This window comes from Mustela nigripes, chromosome 13 (assembly GCF_022355385.1).
Source record: "Mustela nigripes isolate SB6536 chromosome 13, MUSNIG.SB6536, whole genome shotgun sequence".
Taxonomy (NCBI): domain Eukaryota; kingdom Metazoa; phylum Chordata; class Mammalia; order Carnivora; family Mustelidae; genus Mustela; species Mustela nigripes.
The window spans coordinates 19,494,651-19,512,245 of NC_081569.1; the positions used below are offsets into that span (position 1 = coordinate 19,494,651).

The 17,595-nt window shown below is 35.9% G+C and overlaps 1 protein-coding gene across 6 annotated transcripts in view; it reads left to right on the plus strand.

The window, feature by feature from the left end:
• The window catches only part of TJP1 (tight junction protein 1), a 243,038-nt gene that overhangs the window by 180,116 nt on the left and 45,327 nt on the right, over window positions 1–17,595 (plus strand). For all 6 annotated transcript variants that reach the window (XM_059371689.1, XM_059371690.1, XM_059371693.1 and 3 more), the window contains 6 exons: window positions 1,098–1,222; window positions 1,937–2,039; window positions 7,444–7,720; window positions 11,353–11,456; window positions 12,051–12,219; window positions 13,032–13,179. In XM_059371689.1, coding sequence (XP_059227672.1) covers window positions 1,098–1,222; window positions 1,937–2,039; window positions 7,444–7,720; window positions 11,353–11,456; window positions 12,051–12,219; window positions 13,032–13,179 — 926 coding nt within the window. The remainder of the gene's footprint in view (window positions 1–1,097; window positions 1,223–1,936; window positions 2,040–7,443; window positions 7,721–11,352; window positions 11,457–12,050; window positions 12,220–13,031; window positions 13,180–17,595) is intronic.

Sequence of the window (17,595 nt, forward strand, 5' to 3'; positions counted from 1 at the left end):
AGCCACCCAGGTGTCCCTGGTTCATCAGGGTTTTCAAATGTATTTGAATTTGTTCTGTAAAGTAGTTTCTCGTATTTCCTAATTCTGTGCCAACAGTTGTTTCTTTCTAATCATATTTTTGAAATTTTAGGCCTGTTTCTGTTTTGTAATTTGGATATTGTCAGTTTTGAGTTATACTAAGGGAATGGTTTTATGTAGTGATTTATTCTTGTATTTTAGGAAGATATGAGTTTAGTAATTTTTTAACTTGGAAATATTTTCAGTTTTCTTTGTATTGGTCTGCCCTCAGTTATTGTGATTAATATTTTCAGGTCATTTAGAAGTATATAGTTTATTATTTTCTTTAATTAAAAATATATTTTATTTATTTATTTAAAGATTTTATTTATTTGACAGAGCCAGAGAGGGAACACAGCAGGGGGATTGGGGGAGGGAGAAGAAGGCTTCTCACAGAGCTGGGGCTGGATCCCAGACCCTGGGATTATGCTCTGAGCTGAAGGCAGATGATTAACAACTGAGCCACCCAGGTGCCCCATTAAAAATGTTTTTTAAACGGTTTGATACGGTTCTACTTTCTGTTCTATGCAATGTGCATATAAGATATTCTTATAATGTATTACTTCTAAAGAGATTTTTAGCATAGTTGAAGGATGGTGAAATAATATATTTGATTTTCACAGCTTATTGATATTTATTATACAAGGTGGCATCAGATGTTTATACTAATTAAGTATTCATTCTATAAATTATTTGCCAGTTTTGTGATGATAACACTAGTGCGTTGCCAATACCTTCAAGAGCTCTTATGATAAAAGTAAATGCAGGATTGTAGTGTTCAGAATTTTAAAATATGTTTTAGTACTTAGAAAACATTGGAATCAGCAAATTTTAATAATCTTTTATGTCCAGCATTTAATTTATTAGAGTATGCATTCCCATATCAGTATAGATCATTCTGATATGTATCACACAAGCAAGTGTTTGAATCATAGATGTAATAAGATGGTAATTTTTATATTTAAACTTTATTAGATTGTATCATACAGTGAACAATTATTTTTCGTAATAGGAGTGTTTTTCCATAATTATTACTTTAGGCTCCTGGATTTGGATTTGGAATTGCAATATCTGGTGGAAGAGACAACCCTCATTTTCAGAGTGGGGAAACTTCCATAGTAATTTCAGATGTGCTGAAAGGGGGACCTGCTGAAGGACAGCTACAGTAAGCACATTTCTTTTAGTACTTGGTTACAAGCACTGTTCCTACCCTCAGTCACTGGCGAATTCTGCTAGGGATTTCCTTAAATTAACATACATTTCTACTTAGAGATAATAGAGATACCATAAATGGAAAGCTAGTATCCCTTACCTTAAATGGGTGATTACTGTAAAAATAAAGATGAAGAGAAAACTTGTTAGACAGTTTGGGGTGGAATTTAGCCTTCAGGAACAGCTCACTGTTAATCTTGTCCTTATTGTTCAGTTAAGATAAACAAGGGAAAGAGAGAAGGAAGATACGCTACCTAGCAAAAAGTGAGCTGTGGTCAGAAAGATTGAAAGAAAACTGGAAGGAGAAAGACTGCTTTTTAAGAAGGGAAGTACTTATGTTAAAGTACTTTTCCCAGCTATGTAACATGTATCATTTAATGTCCTCTAATTGTACCACCAAAAATTATTTTTTGTTGTGGTACCTGTTCACTCTTTTGTAAAAACATTGTATTAATGATTTAAAAACATTAGTGGCCTAAGGTTAGTTTCTAAATGTTATAGGAAATCAGAAAGTTATTTGACATTATTGTATCATTGATCTGAAGACAAATAGATTAGGCTATAATTGAAATATTTTTGTGGAAGAACCCATCTTGAAAATGTATTCACAAACCTGTCTGTATGTTTTTTCTCTAACTTGTTATTTTGATGACCTTATTTTCCTTAGGGAAAATGACCGAGTTGCAATGGTTAACGGAGTTTCAATGGATAATGTTGAACATGCCTTTGCTGTTCAACAACTAAGGAAAAGTGGGAAGAATGCAAAAATTGTAAGTATCTTTTACCTTTAATTTAGCAAAAGTATCAACATTAGGGTTGATACGTTTCTGGTTTTTTAAGTTCATCTTAACCCTTTAAGAAAATGAAAACTGGATCAGTAGTTCTAAAGTTAACTTACAAGAGTGTTTTTTCTAATAACTGGCGATGTGTTTTATCACTGTGTGTATATTTTCTCAAAATTTAGGTACTAGGATTTATTTATTTATTATCTAGTATTTATTTATTTATTTGATTGAAGAGGAAAGGTGGGGGGTGATTGAATGGTCACCTTTTTATCGCTTAATGTTTCCTTCTTTTTAAAGTACTTATGTTAGATTGAATCTTGGCATGGTAGACTGTTAGAAATATTTAGCCCTGTTTTCTGTTACAGGATTTGTTTAATGGGCAAGTTTTACATTGTCCCTTGAACATATACATCATCAACCACTTTCCTTGTTATTCTGATACAGTTTGAGGAGAGAGAAAGTGGTAAGATTTTCATTGTAGGGTTGTTCAGGGTGCATTTTAATGTTACTGTTTTAGTATATAGCTGGAACTGTCTTCTATTTCATTATTTCTCTAAAAGTCTTTTTTTTTTTTTTTAAATAAGGGAAAAGAAGTTCAGTTAACTCTTAATAACTGGCTACAAATAACAGGTAAAACTAAGCCAGTGTGGCACAAAATGGATTTAATGTAAAAGTCCTATTTAAAATTATATATATTTAGGAGCATATTAGCTGTTTCTTTTACCCACTTTGCTCCTTCCCCACGTTTTTGCCCTTCTAGCTTCTGAAAGGACTGATAAAGGCACTGCTTTGAGGCTTTAGATCAGGTATACAGAGCAGGAAGAAGAGCCAGAGTAGGCAGCTAGGTGGTTTGCCCTGCCTTGGCTGCTGAGAACTTTTCTACTTCCTAGCAGACACTCAGAACCACAGTGGCCCCAGTGGAAGGGAGAGGGTGTGAAAGGAAGGCCACCATTATGTTTGGACCTTAGGGATTGGGTGAGATCTAGAAGGTGTATTCCCTGAGACTGTGCTAAGACTGTGCACAGTTGCTAGGCCCTCTTCTCTTGTGTAGGCTGCTTGACATATGGTTTATTTCCACACCAGTGTTAATGCTGGTGAGGTGAGAGTTTTCTCAAATCGCAGTATACCCACTCTTGAGTTACGGCATTCCAAATGACAGATATCATCTTTTGAGTTATATATTTTCACAACTTCATTTTAATTATATATTTACAACTGTAATGTCATTTTAAAATCATAGTTCTCGTATACATACTGGTTAGTGGGTGGTAGAGTTTTTAAACAGTTTTTAGAACATGAGCTTATAGTGTTTATGGAAGCAAATTACTAATTTTTATAATTGCTTATCTTAAAACTGAGTCAGTTTTAGCATTCTTGCCTTAGCTGCTGATCCTTAGCATTGTTATTATTATTTACAGTGTTTTTCAGTTTCACATTCCAAGTGAGCACCTTAGGTAAATTGGGTTTTTCTCCCTTATACATGAGGTTGTGAGCTTCGCTTATAACCCCAACTTTTTAAGCTCCCTGTTCTCCTGAAATGTTGAGCTGGGTTTTGTTGTTGTTGTTGTTGTTGGCATGCAAAATATTCAACTTACATACTCCATATCAATAATGCATCTAAGAAAGTTGTATTCCTACACCTCAGACTTTTCCCAATAGAAATTATTTTGTAAGAAGTAGGTCCAAAACCTGTAATGTATTTGAAATAGGAAAAGGATTTGGGGCAGCTCAGGGATAGATTTTGCTCTAAGTATACTTAATTAGCTACATGAGTTGGACAGGCAGAACTTAGGAAGGTTGGGCAAGTCTTTTTTTGCTTTATAGGGAGAGGTTATAGGGGGATTGAGTAGAAGGGTGTTTTAATCAGCAGAGAGCTGTTGTTCATTTCTACATTTGAAGCGATTGGCTCATATCTTGCTTTGTTAAGTTTATCATTGCCATATGACTTTTGAAATAAAACCTGTGTCTTAGATTGTGGTCTTTCATTGTGGGGCGGCTTTCTTAATTCATCCCCAGCCATGTCCAGAACCTCAAGATCATATATACATTGTTTTTCCTTATTTAATTTTTTTTTCCAGTTCTGAATAACCACTTCCTCTTTCCCTGACCCCAGTTTTCTTCCCTGTGCTCTTACATTGGGGTGGTTGGTTGTTTATGATTATCTTTCCATAAGCTAAGAGCTTCTTGGCTATTAAGCAAATAAATTATTTCTTTTCTGTTGAACTAAAATGTTAGAACTTTACTGGATAATGTAACTGCCATAAGTAGGCTAATTTAGATTTAACAATGTGAGGATAGAAATAGTTTATGACACAGTGAGCATGTATAATTTTTATTAAAATTCTGACTATCCTAAAAAAGCATTATGAAGTAAATGACTCAGCAGAAACATCTCCTAAAGATGACCTCTTTGAGCACTTCAGTATATCTCCATGGGGCTACTTACCTAACCCATTCATGGGTGGGCATTTCAGCATCCAGTTTCTACAGGTATTAAAAAAATACTGTGTTGAAGATCATTGTGTTTCTACCTACCTATTCAGTTCCTGTTTAGGAATAACATTTTAGGAGTGGCTTTTCAGCCAGAAGGCATGAATGACTTGATGTATGTATTGCCAATGCCCTTCAGAAAGCCAGTAGGCTATTGTAAGTCCAGTTTTATCAACAGTTTTTAAATCTTTGCCAAACAGACTGAACATAGTATTTCAAGTGAAATATTTTATAGTACAAATGAGTTTATCCCGTTGTGTATATATTGCCCATTTATGTTTCTTTTTTGCTTATTCTTTTGCATCTTTATGGTGATAATTGTCATACTAGAGAGCTGTATATATTAGGATGGTTAGTCTTATGTCATATATACTACATGTATTGTTTCCCCATATGCTTTTCTGAGTTGTTGTTTATGGTGATTGGGGGGTTGTTTTATGTCATTTTGTTCCAATACTGAAATGCCTTCATTTTTACGTTGTCAAATCTGTCAGATGTTCACTTGGTTGGTTCCATCTTTGCTGTCAGGCTTATAAACCCCTTTACCTTATCAGAGTTATAGAATTATATATCTTGTACTTTATTCTAGTACTTACAGGATTTCATTGTTTTATTTTACATTTGAATCTTTAATTTAGCAAAACTGTTTTGAAGTAGGCATTTCCCCCCAAATTTCTCTTTCAAAATTTTCAGTGATAAAATCAAGCAAGCATAATTGTCAAACCTGCTAAATATCTTCTTGTAAGTGTACAACCATTAACATAGAGAATTATAACAGGATTGGATATTTATCAGTAAGTTCAGCAATTAACTAGTTACAAATACTTCATTAACTGTATAGTTAAAATGCATGGCAAGGACCTTCTCCCAGAAACCTGAATCTTGACAGGTTAAATGGATATACACAATCATAACCATAATGCACATTGGAGATTGAGAGTAGTTTCAGATGCGGTCAATTTTACAGCGGTGGCAGGCACTCTCTTGAAGGAAGACATGGAAAGCTCCTAGTCCTTATCTGGTTACTTTTTTTTTGTTTGTATATTGCTAGGGAGGAATTAAAGATTTAAAAAAGTAACACTGCAGAAGTATTACTTCTAAAATAGTTTGTTGGAGCTTGAAGTAGAGGTGTGGCTAAAATGCAGAGAGTCAGTTAAGAATGTTTTATAGTAAGTGTTACTGGATAAGGGCCTGAGCTATGGGGCACAGAGGGTGGAAAGACAGACAGTCTTCTCTCAGTTCCTAACAGGGAACTGACCTGTCTCTTTTCATGTACTGGCATTTTGCTGCTTCTTCAGCTTCAGTGTTGTTTCCTCAGAACGGCCTTCTCTGATTATCCTTGGTAGTAAAAAGGAGCAGCAAGCCGTATTAAGTGTTAGAGCAGCTCTTTGAAGAAAATTAGCCACAAAGGGAAGAGATAGGATAACTTGGAAATGTGTAATAAGACAGAGGAATAGAGGATTAATTAGCAGATGAATAATAGGCAGAGAACAAATTTGAGGGAGACATGAAAGTTACAAGTACCTTCAGGGGTTGTTACTGATTAAGAAGTTGTTGGAGGTGGGTAGGGATAAGAATAAGAGCTCATATGGGAGGATTTCATTCATCCAGGAAGAGGAGGGCTTGGTCTTTGAGCCCCAAAGGAAGAAATGAATAAATAAGTGAGATACTGAAAAAATGTAGGAGTATAAAGGAAGTAAAGTGGCACTGATCTCTGTGAGTCAGGCTAAGCGACTGGGATCTTGGAGAATGGTTTTGGAATACCCATGTTAGCAAATTCCATAGAGAGGCAAGAGGTAGAGGAAAGGAGTACTGAACAAGCAAAAGAATTCTGTTAAATAAAATGAATTTATGGAGGACCTACTCAGCAAAGTGTGGAAAAACAGCCATCTGAAGGTAAAGGTAATACAGGACTAGAGTTTTTCATAGCAGGTGATTGAGAGGTCAAGAGAAAGTCCTTTAAATATCACAGCATGACATTCCATGAAAACTTGAGAGCAAGGTAGGTGAAACCAGGAAGGAATTAATGGACTGGGAGAATAGGAGAGAAAGGAGTCCAAAAGAAGATGGGAACCGAAAAGTTTCAGTAGATCAAAGCATCAAAAGTAGAGACAAGGAATGTTAACCCAAGAAGATCTTACAGATATCTGATGAGATTCTGGGTATATCAGAGTGAGAAGGTGAGTTCAGGGATTAAGAGGCCACTCCATCAGGTAATGCTTGAAGATCTTGAACCTACAGAAAGTGAAGGAAATAAATGAACAGGGAAAATTGAACCATTTATTAGAGTCATTGAGGAAAGAAAGCCAGAAGAAGGGATTTATGCCAAGATGAGAAATTACAAATTGGAGAGATACAGAAACTGAAAGCAGTTTGTATTGGTGAAGTATAATAGAGTTATTAGCTCCAACTTGACTTAGTTGAATGTTAGTGTGGAAGTAAAGTAAATTTCTCTGTTAAGAGTTTCAGTAAGACAGTTGTGGGCCTTGATATTGATGGATTCTGAAAATCTAAAGGAGTCAAGTTGGGCTTACAAATTTGCTTGGTAGCAACTACAGTATATTTGATGGTACTAGAGTACAGTGCTCCATCCTTCATTCCAACCACCAACAGTTATTAGTTCTTTTTTAAGCTGGTGATTATTACACCTAGAGAATCTTTCTGAATTAAGTAACTAAGGACTTCATTTGACTCACTATTTCAAATTTGGTTCTTAACCGGATCTGTCGAGAGCAGAAAACACATCCATTATGGAAATAGTAATTTGTTGTATATTGTGTCTCTCTGATTCATAATTAGTTTAATTGATATGGGACCAGAAAACTGTAATTTTCTTTTCTCTTAGAAATGAAAGTATATATGGAAATCAGTAAGCTTTTTTGGTAAACTTTATTTGTAGACCATTCGGAGGAAGAAGAAAGTTCAGATACCAGTTAGTCGTCCTGATCCTGAACCGGTATCTGAGAATGAAGAAGATAGTTACGATGAGGAAGTCCATGACCCAAGAAGCAGCCGTGGCGGTCTGGTCAGTAGAAGGAGTGAGAAGAGTTGGGCAAGGGATAGAAGTGCAAGCAGAGAGAGGAGTTTGTCCCCACGGTCTGATAGGCGATCTGTGGCCTCCAGTCAACCTGCCAAACCCACCAAAGTCACGTTGGTGAAATCCCGGAAAAATGAAGGTATTCTCTCCTAACTCACTTATCATTTTCACGTGAAAATGTTAACATTAATTTTGGTAAGAAGTAAAATTGCCATCCCTTCCTATCCTTGCTTTTGTTGTCTTTTGTGATCTTCATTGTTATGTCCTGTTGCGGTAGGTCTTGTCCCGTTTAGCAGACTTCAGGGATCATCACTTTTCTCTTGAATAATTTTGTTGTAGCAGATAGTCCTTCAAATAAATGGTCCAGTAGTTGGATTTTGTATTTCTTTTGATTAGGATAGCCAAATACAAATTATGCTAATAAATTTCATACCATCGCCAAGCTCAAAATCAGTGTTTTACCTAGCTGTTAGAATCAGTAGTGGCATAACCATAGGAAGAAATCTTGGACTTGGTGGAGGTGGGGTGTGTGGAAGGGTAGAATACTTTTTAAATGAAGACATTAAGAAGAAGGATCCCCCTGTTAGGGTATCTTTCTGTAATGCAGGGCATCTTTAACATTTTTGAAACTAAAGCCAGCTGCCTCCCCTGAATCAGATTTCATAAGAATGAATCTGATTGCGGTATCCTTCTGCTGTGGACGTGTCTCTCAAATGATCATTTGTGGCTGATCATTTTGGTAAAAAGGTGTTGTACTAAGAATATCATGTGGGCTCACTTTGATCTGCTCTACCAGCATCTGACGGACCTTTTTCTAGTTCTTGCTCCCCACCTTATTCTGTAGCAGACTTCTCAAACTCTCCACCCCTGCTGTGGTCATTTTCCAACCCTCTCTGGCCTGATAACTGTTTCACCTTGCTCCCCAAACCATGCACACTAATTCAGTAGAAATTTTCAGTGTTTATTTTACTTACCTTTTCAGCACCATTTTGCATAGCATTAACCACTTCCTGTATTTTATATATGTGCTGCTGAAGCAAGCTCGAGTTCCTGTGTTTTGAAATAATGTCTTCTCTCGGCTTCAAGAGAATGATAATACTGTGTCCTTCTGGGTCTCCCATCCCCTTTTTGTATCCTTTCAACTTCATTCTCCTCATCCTGCCCTCTGATCTTAGGTAGATTTCTCTTCCAGAGTCTCTTTTTTCTTCAATATAACCTCTTCAGGTGGTCTCATCTACTCCTTGGCGCAGTTATCTGCTGCTGATGGCAAAACTTATTTCTCCGGCTGTACTTTCGTGAGCCAGCTGACCCTTAGGCATACTCCCTTCAGTGTTTCATGTAGCTCAGCTTCCTAAAATTCAGTATATCTTGAAAGAAACGCACATCTTCCTCAAAATTTTTGTGTTTCTTATGAGGTCGCTGGTTCAATATATTCCCATCTACCTGGTTTTTCATGCCAGTTTGGATAACATGGTAGTTATCCTTAACATCTCTCTTTTCCTCACTTCCCTGTATCCACTTGATACATGCTAACTTCCTAAATACCACTTTTTTTCCCCCCCAAAGATTTTATTTATTTGACAGAGAGAGAGATCCCAAGTAGGCATACAGGCGGGCAGGGGAAGCAGGCTCCCCGCTGAGCAGAAAGCCCGATGCGGGACTCTATCCTAGGACCCTGAGATCATGACCTGAGCCGAAGGCAGTGGCTTAACCCACTGAGCCACGCAGGCGCCCCTAAATAGCACTCTTAAATAACCATCCCACTACTGCCTTTCTCCAATGCCAGCACCCTTATCCAAACTACCATAATCTTTTTTCTTTCAGCTGTATTGAGATGTAATTAACATTGTATGTAAATACATAAAATTTTATGCACTTAAAATACAAACTTGATGGTTTGATATACATATACATTATAAAATGATCACAGTCAGGTTTATCACAGCCATCATTTACATGATAATCGTAGTTAACTCACATTCTCTAATAGTTACTATTATTATTTTTTGGTCTGGTGAGCAACCCTAACCTCTTCAGTGAACTTAGTAAGTCTCTAAAACTAGACTCTGGATCCCTTCCAGTCAGTTCTACAGACACTTTCACAGAGATGCATTTATTTTTAACCACCCTGTCTCTACCACTGCCCACCACCTACTCCCACCCCACATAATCACACATGCACACCCTCATCCTTCTGGTTCAGTAGTATTTCCACTTTAGTATTTCTTCTTTAGGGAGGCCTTCTCAGACTCCATTCTGGACACGAAACCCTGTATTGCCTTTATCTGTCCTCTTACACTTATATTTGCCCCTAGTGTGTGTGGAGGTTGCCAGGGAGTGCAGGGACTATCTCTCATTTGCTGCTTTTTTATCCACAATGCCTGGCACATAGTTAATATTTACCTAAGGAAACACTTGGAGTATATGAATATATGAGGATTATTTTGAAGTCATCTCTTTATTGGTCATTTATAACTTTTTAATCTTTTTTTTTTAAAGATTTTTTTTTTTTTTTTCAGTTTTTTGAGAGTGAGAGAAGCCCTTGGGGGTGGGTAGGAGCAGAGGGAGAGGAAGAAGCAGGCTCCCCACTGAGCAAGAAGCCTGACACAGGGCTACATCCCAGGCCCTGGGATCATGGCCTGAGTTGAAGGCAAATACTTAACTGACCAAGCCACCCAGGTGCCCCTGTAACTTTTTAATCTTAAATAAAGAGAAGTTTGTCATCAATACTGTATTCTTTTGTGATACAACAACCATTTATTAAACACATATACTTGCCTGCCTAGATCCCCTCAAAAGTCATTTTATTTTTTTTACCGTGATTTTCTTGCTTGTGAGCGCTCTTTGTGTATTTGCCTTAAGTTAAGCTGTAACTCTGATGTAATTTATAGAAGTTTGAGTTAGCCGACCTGCTACCCATCCCATATTAAAAACAAAAACCCCAAGATCTTTTTTTTTTGCCCCCCCCACCCCCACTTCCTTAATGCAGAACGACACTGTCCTTTTCTCTTTCCTGAGAAAACCAGGAGCAGTGCTTTTCCTGTTGTTGTCATTGTTGTAGTTTACAAACAGAATTCTATAGTTTTGCAGGTCCCTGGACAGTTTTCTGGACACTCTGGTACCTTCCTCAACTGTGACCATTTCCTCACCCACAGATAGAATCAATGTTGCCTTACTTTTGGATACTTGATGTTAAAAGGAAAAGACTGGCATTTATAATTCATGCCTGTATCTGCTCAGCTAGTTGAAGCCTTAACACTAGTACAGAGTTTATGTCCTAATGCTCTACATTTGTCTCTCCAGTGTTAGAGGTTTGTAGGATTGGAAATACTTTTGCTCTAGGAAATTGTAGAAAACAAAAACAGTGTATGCTTGGTAACACAAGTTATCAGTAAAATTGCCAACCTCTCCAGAGTTTTTCCAACCTCAGGCAGTTCATTTTTTAGAATTGTATTCATTAAACCTTCTGAAGAGCTAGTGTTTTATTACAACATAGAAAGAAATGGTCTGTTATTCAGGGCTTTTTTCTCTGAGTAAAATGGAATAAGGTCTGTCACTCTTTTGCTTGAATCATATAACTTCTTTTGCTTTCATGTTGATTTGCACACTTTTGATAATTAGAAGAGATGTCATCTTTGCAGGGTAGCTAAGAATAATTTCTTATTATTGGTTGTACTTAAAAACTCAAGGTGGTCATTACTCTTATGCTTTTAAACTCTATTTAAGTCTCGTAGCATTTTACACTAAAGACATTTAAATATATTCTTTCAGAATATGGTCTTCGATTGGCCAGCCATATATTTGTAAAGGAAATTTCACAAGATAGTTTGGCAGCAAGAGATGGCAATATTCAAGAAGGCGATGTTGTATTAAAGGTATAGTCCTGTTCTTACATTTTAAGGAATTGAAATAGAAGACAAAATTCTAGTGTAACCATATAGCTTCTGCTAATGCTGAAAGCAATTTTGCAAAAAAAAAAAAAAAAAAAATTAAAAACTAATGTTTGGGGCACTGGATGGTTTGCCATTTTTAGTGGACAAAAATGGTTTGTCTGTTATTACATGTCAACACTGATGTCTTTCTTTAGTCCTGGAGTCATCCTGGCAAATTAATCGCTACAAATGAATATCACTCACTGTTAGGAGCTACTTTGTAGGTAGATACATTTAGTCTTACATAATAAGTGTTTTGCTAACTAAATATTATTAAAATGTTTGTTAGTTTGTTTATAAGTAATAGAAAGTGACAGGCTTGGAGATACTAATTTGGGTTTTCTGACAAAGCAAGAGTGTATTAAAATTTTATTATTTTGGGGAAGAGGAGTACTTCGATAATACAGGAAAGTATAAAGGGAATATTTTGCTGCTTACAGCAAGCCAAGGATAATTTAAATATTCCTGATCCATAACATTAAGTTAACATTTGTATTTTTTTCATTTATTTTCAACCTCGTTTCTTTTCTGTTGCAGATAAATGGTACTGTGACAGAAAATATGTCACTGACAGATGCAAAGACTTTGATAGAAAGGTCTAAAGGCAAGTTAAAAATGGTAGTTCAGAGGGATGAACGGGCTACCCTATTGAACGTCCCTGATCTTTCTGACAGTATCCACTCTGCTAATGCCTCTGAGAGAGATGGTGAGTACAGTTCTGTTCGCAGAGCCCCTTTAAGTGACCCTAATGAAGTAGTAGGAAGATTTGATGTGTTTGAGTGAAATACTTTTGTACAAGCCAGACATCTTCAAAATCTAAGAATTACAAATATATATATTGTTTATATATATATTAGAGGGTAGAGGGTTTACTTTTAGTTACTTTCTAGTTTTATTGAGAAAATCAGCATATATCCATGTGGAAGTTTAAGGTGCATAGCATAATGGTTTGATTTATGTATATCATGAAACAATAACATAATATGTTTGGTTAACTCCTATAGATAAAATTACAAAAAAAGTTCGCCTTTTGATGAGAACTCTTAGGATTTAGTCTCTTTAATAGCTTTATATATACCATAACAGCACTGTTAGCTGTAGTCATTATGTTGTACATTACATCCTTGGTGGTCATTTATTTTGTAACTGAAAGTTTGCATCTTCCTCTAATTCCCCGTACCCCCCTCCCCCAACTCTCCTGGTAACCACAAATCTGAACTCTTTTTCTGTGAGTTTGGTCGTTGTGTGGGTTTGTGGTTTTTTGTGGTTGTTTTGTTTTGTTTTGTCTTTCTCTGACTACTTCGCTTAGCCTATGCCTTCAGGGTCCATTGATGTTGTCACTATGTATTTTCTGTAGGCAGCTCACCATTTTTATCAGTGGTTGATGAAGTTAATGCTTTAAAACATCAGTTTTATATGAAATTATATTTAGTAGCTTATATCTTTTATCCCTGGAGTACCTTACATTTTACTATAATCATTTTATGGGAAAATAAATAGCACCCTTTTACCTAACAGACATTTCAGAAATTCAGTCACTGGCATCAGATCATTCTGGTCGATCACATGACAGACCTCCCCGCCACAGCCGGTCACGATCACCTGACCAACGGTCAGAGCCTTCTGATCATTCCAGACACTCTCCACAGCAGCCCAGCAGTGGCAGGTAAATCACACTCTATCATTAATATAGTTATGTGTGCTTGATACATGTTTCTGGTATTGCTAACAAATAAAACTAGAAAATAGATTTTCTCTTGATTATCAAGTTTAGGTAGGGCTTTTTGTGGTTTTGTGGGATTTAAAAAATCAATTTAGGGATTATCTAGAAAACCAGAGGTCACTGAAACTTCTTAAAGAATGAAAGAGTAAATATCTTAGGTATGCAAGCTACACAGCTTCTTGTCAGTACTCTGTCTTTGTAGCACAGAAGTGTAACTGTAGACAGTATGTAAATGAACGGGCAGGGTCGTGTTCCAATAAAACTTCTTAATAAAAACAGTTGGCCTCAAGCTGGAATTTGCTGATCCACAGCATTAGAAGATGCTAGCTAGCTTATAGAATCTATTTCTTGGGCAGGTTAACTATACCAGTAGTTCTTTCCTAGACAGTTTAATCTGGACTTTGTTTTCCCTTTTAAAAATACACTGGGTATTGTATGTAAACAGTGCATCTTGGAACACTGCTCTGAAAACTAATGATGTATTTTATGGTGACTAACATAACACAATTAAAACAAAACCTAATAAAAATTTAAAATACACTCTTTGGTATTTATCCCAAGGGGGTCTGGTATGCTAGTAGTATATGACTTATCTGCGTTTATATGGTCTTTGGGATTGCATATACATTTGAGAAACTGAAAGTTATGGCCCTTGTCTCTAGAAAAGGGCACATGTACACATACATGTAGCATTTTACATAAAATTTGTGGACATTCCCAGGGCTCTGTAGGCTACCCAATTGATTTGTTGTTTTCAATAATAATCCATATGGAGATCTTCAGGAGGCACTTGAAAACTTGAGTGGAACAGTTTAGGATTAGAGATAGTTATTCCGGACTTAACTTGCATGGAGGTGTTAACTCAAGCCATAGATGTCACTGAAGTTTGGAGAGGCCAAGTGCTTGGGGGAGTGCATTCCTTAAGGAAGGTGAGGAGGCAAGAAAGAAGGAAACAGAGAAAGGAGGAGTATCTGGCCAGAAGAAAGCCTTTAAAAGATTGTCAAAAGCCATAGTAATATGGTTGTACACTGTTGGTTTTAGAAAATATGTGAAGCTGATACTTTCTAAATTTCAATTTCAGGTTTGTAAATTATATTAACTCTGATCTTTATTTTAAGGTTGTAATGTTTTCTTTAAAAAGGAATATTAATAGTATTGTCACAAGCCAGTCCTGGTTTATCTTATAGCTGATTATTATTATTTTTAACTGCTACAAGTTAATATGTTAGTTCTAAAAATCTTCCTGACACAGCATAGATGTTACCTGGAAAAGGATTACTGCCACAGCACACAGTGATATAACTAACACCCTTGGATGCTTCATGGGAGCAGCTATAATTTTAACACATTTCTCACCCAGAAACCATACTGGTATCAAACAATTTGGACATGATTTTCCTTTAAAAAAAAAAATCCAAATTTTGACCATTAGTTTTTATTGTGAGCAAATTCGAAATTTTAGAAAGTTTTTTTTGATGCCTACTTTTTTCATTTTAGAGTTCATTCACACTTGGCATCTGTAATTTAAAAGTTGAGGGATTTTTAGAAAAAGATTTTTTATATTACAGTTGGGATGTTTTAATTGGGAACCTCAGGTATTCTTATGGGTAACACCAATTAAATGAAATCTTTTAAAAATGCGGAATCCTGGGCCCTGTTCTCAGATAGAGGCAAGAAATAGTGGTTTTTTTTGTTGTTGTTTGTTTGTTTGTTTGTTTGTTTGTTTTAAAGTTCCTGGTATTATTCTCTTCTATGCACTACCAAATTTAGGAATATGGTTAGAACATGTATCATATACTAAAGAAAAGAGAATACATCATCTGCAGAAGACCCAGAGTCTTCAGATTATTTCCAGATATTTGTGCTGAAAATTTAATTCCTGAGAACTCTGTGACCTGCCCATAGGCAAGATATACAGTAGTACCAGTTACTTAAAGGTTTTATTTCTTCCCCTAAAGTTTATGTTAAAGTCCAAATAACTGTGCAGTTATAGAGGATTATCCCGTGTTGAGAAACAATTTAGACGTTAAGAGTAAAATCCTGGTATTAAGAAACACCATGGGTCCTGTACAGCATTCCATCATTGTTATGACCTACTTAGATTTTTCTACATGATGTTCTTTCCTGAGAAAGCAAACATTACATGGACAGACTGCTTGGGAAAAACCTATTAGCTTATTAATTCATTATAATTAGGTGAGCAGTGTATCTTCACTATTGTCTAGAACAAGGTTTGGCAGACTACAGCCTGTGGGCCAAATACAGCCCACTGCCTGATTTTGCAAATAAAGTTTTATGGGAACCCATCCTCTAATGGCATAATTGGGAAGTTGCAACAGAGACTAAGGCTCAAAGAGCCATATAAGGAAAAAGTTTGCCAGGCCCTGGTCTAGAATGTTAAAATAGTCTTGTTTTTAAACTAAAAAACAATATATGTATAGAGAGAATTTTGACTCATTTTCTTACACCTTTCTTACACCTTATACCTTGATGCTTGTTGCCAGGTTTGTTTTGTATTTTATTCAGTAATGTTTCAGAGCCCACTCTGGGCCAAAACTTGGATACTGAGAGAGTCCACAGCTGGTGGCACTGTTGTATGGTGATTACCAAGTAGCTTTCACTGAGAAGATTCTTTTCACTGATCTCGGCGTGATTCCTGCACATGTAGAGAGTATTTGATTTGCAGGCTATGTTCTAAGTTTCTGCTGGGTTATAGTTTACTCTCCCTACTGTGTAACGTTCAGTTTAACACATCTGTTTTATGACTTTTCCTCCTTTGTAACAGAATATGTTTACCTTTTTTGTTCTGTCCTATGAACTGTTACAGTTAAGGTGACTGTGGTGCTACTGATTATCATAAGCAGCTGCAGTGCTGAAAAAACTCTGTTGTAGTAAAAGCTCAAAACTAAGCTAATGTTGAATTTGGATTGTAAAGATTATGTTTTGTATTACTTACACTCAGGCATTCCATAAACTGTCAAAGTTTACTTAAGGCCTAAGTTGTCCGAAGTTTTTAGGGAATGCATTTTAACAAATAGTAAAGGTTTAATTTATATTTAGCATATCTTTAATAAAAATGGTTGCTTTTAATAAAAGTACTTGAAAGCAGGGTTTTAAGAAGTTTGAAACTTTGTAAAATTTTTAAATATTCTCTTTATTCATTGTTTCTCCTGAGAGAAAATGCTTACACTAAGTTCTGAAGTTAGTGGTATCAGTATTGATACTGTTTATGATATAGTAAATGCATCATGGTAAAATTGAATTTCTAGACTGAATGCACGTGTTGAGCCCAGTTAAGCTGATATATTTGGAACGAAAACTATTTATCTATATGGTCTACCTTTTACTATCAGCCTTTTACTATACAAAGTTGAATTTAAGCTCATGATCTTATTTTCCAGGAGTGCCAGGTAAATCCGAATACCTATGCATATAGGGCATATAATGTATCTGCTTAAATGCCTTAGAGAAGTCTTGGCTTTTAAACTAAAGATCATTATTTTTACTTACACACTTTATGATTTTTGTTACCTTCCATAATTGTTTCCTTAGAAAGCTATAAATATTCTTTAATTCTAGTATATATAGTTTCTGTCAGCTATTGCTTGGTTCTCTCTGGAACTTTGCGAATAGGCTAAAAATTATTGGGACATTTATATATATCAGTTGGATATTTCTTTTTACTCTTTTAAAATGTGGAGAAGTGCCCATCTTCTGGTGAATTTCAGATTTTGTTTTCTGGTTTTGGTTTTAGTTTTTTGTCGTAAGTAAAGGTTTTATTAACCTCCTATTTAACAGATAGATGGTTTATTCAGAACGAGATTTACATGTAATAGTGTTGGTAATTAACTTGGTTTAGGTGCTGCTGCATTTTCTTTTTCAGACTATGCAGTCTCTCATATTGGTTTGTTGGTTTGTTTTTGGTTTCTCCTTCATCTGTGAAAAAAGGGCCAGGTAGAACGATATGATTCTTGAAGTGTCTCAATGAAAATAATTAATGGATTAATGACTTCCTCCTCTTGGCTCCTATGCCTTCCATTCAGACTAAGGCAGTTGGTTGTGAGTTGACACAGTGCAGTGAACACTTTACAGTGAAGATTCAAAGATTTTTTTTTAACCAGTAATTTTGATATTATCCTGCTAATTCTTACTAAACTATTTATTGATACCACGTATGTTATCAATATATGGTTATAAATTTATGCCCTGAACAGTCTAGGCAAGATCCATGCTGTCCTAGAACTTTAGGACTTATAGCCAGGTGAAGAAAGCAGATAAGTAACTTTGAAATATGACAAGTAATTTACTTTAGTAATACATACTGTAAAGAAAACCATGGTATAGTTTGATAGTGAAGAT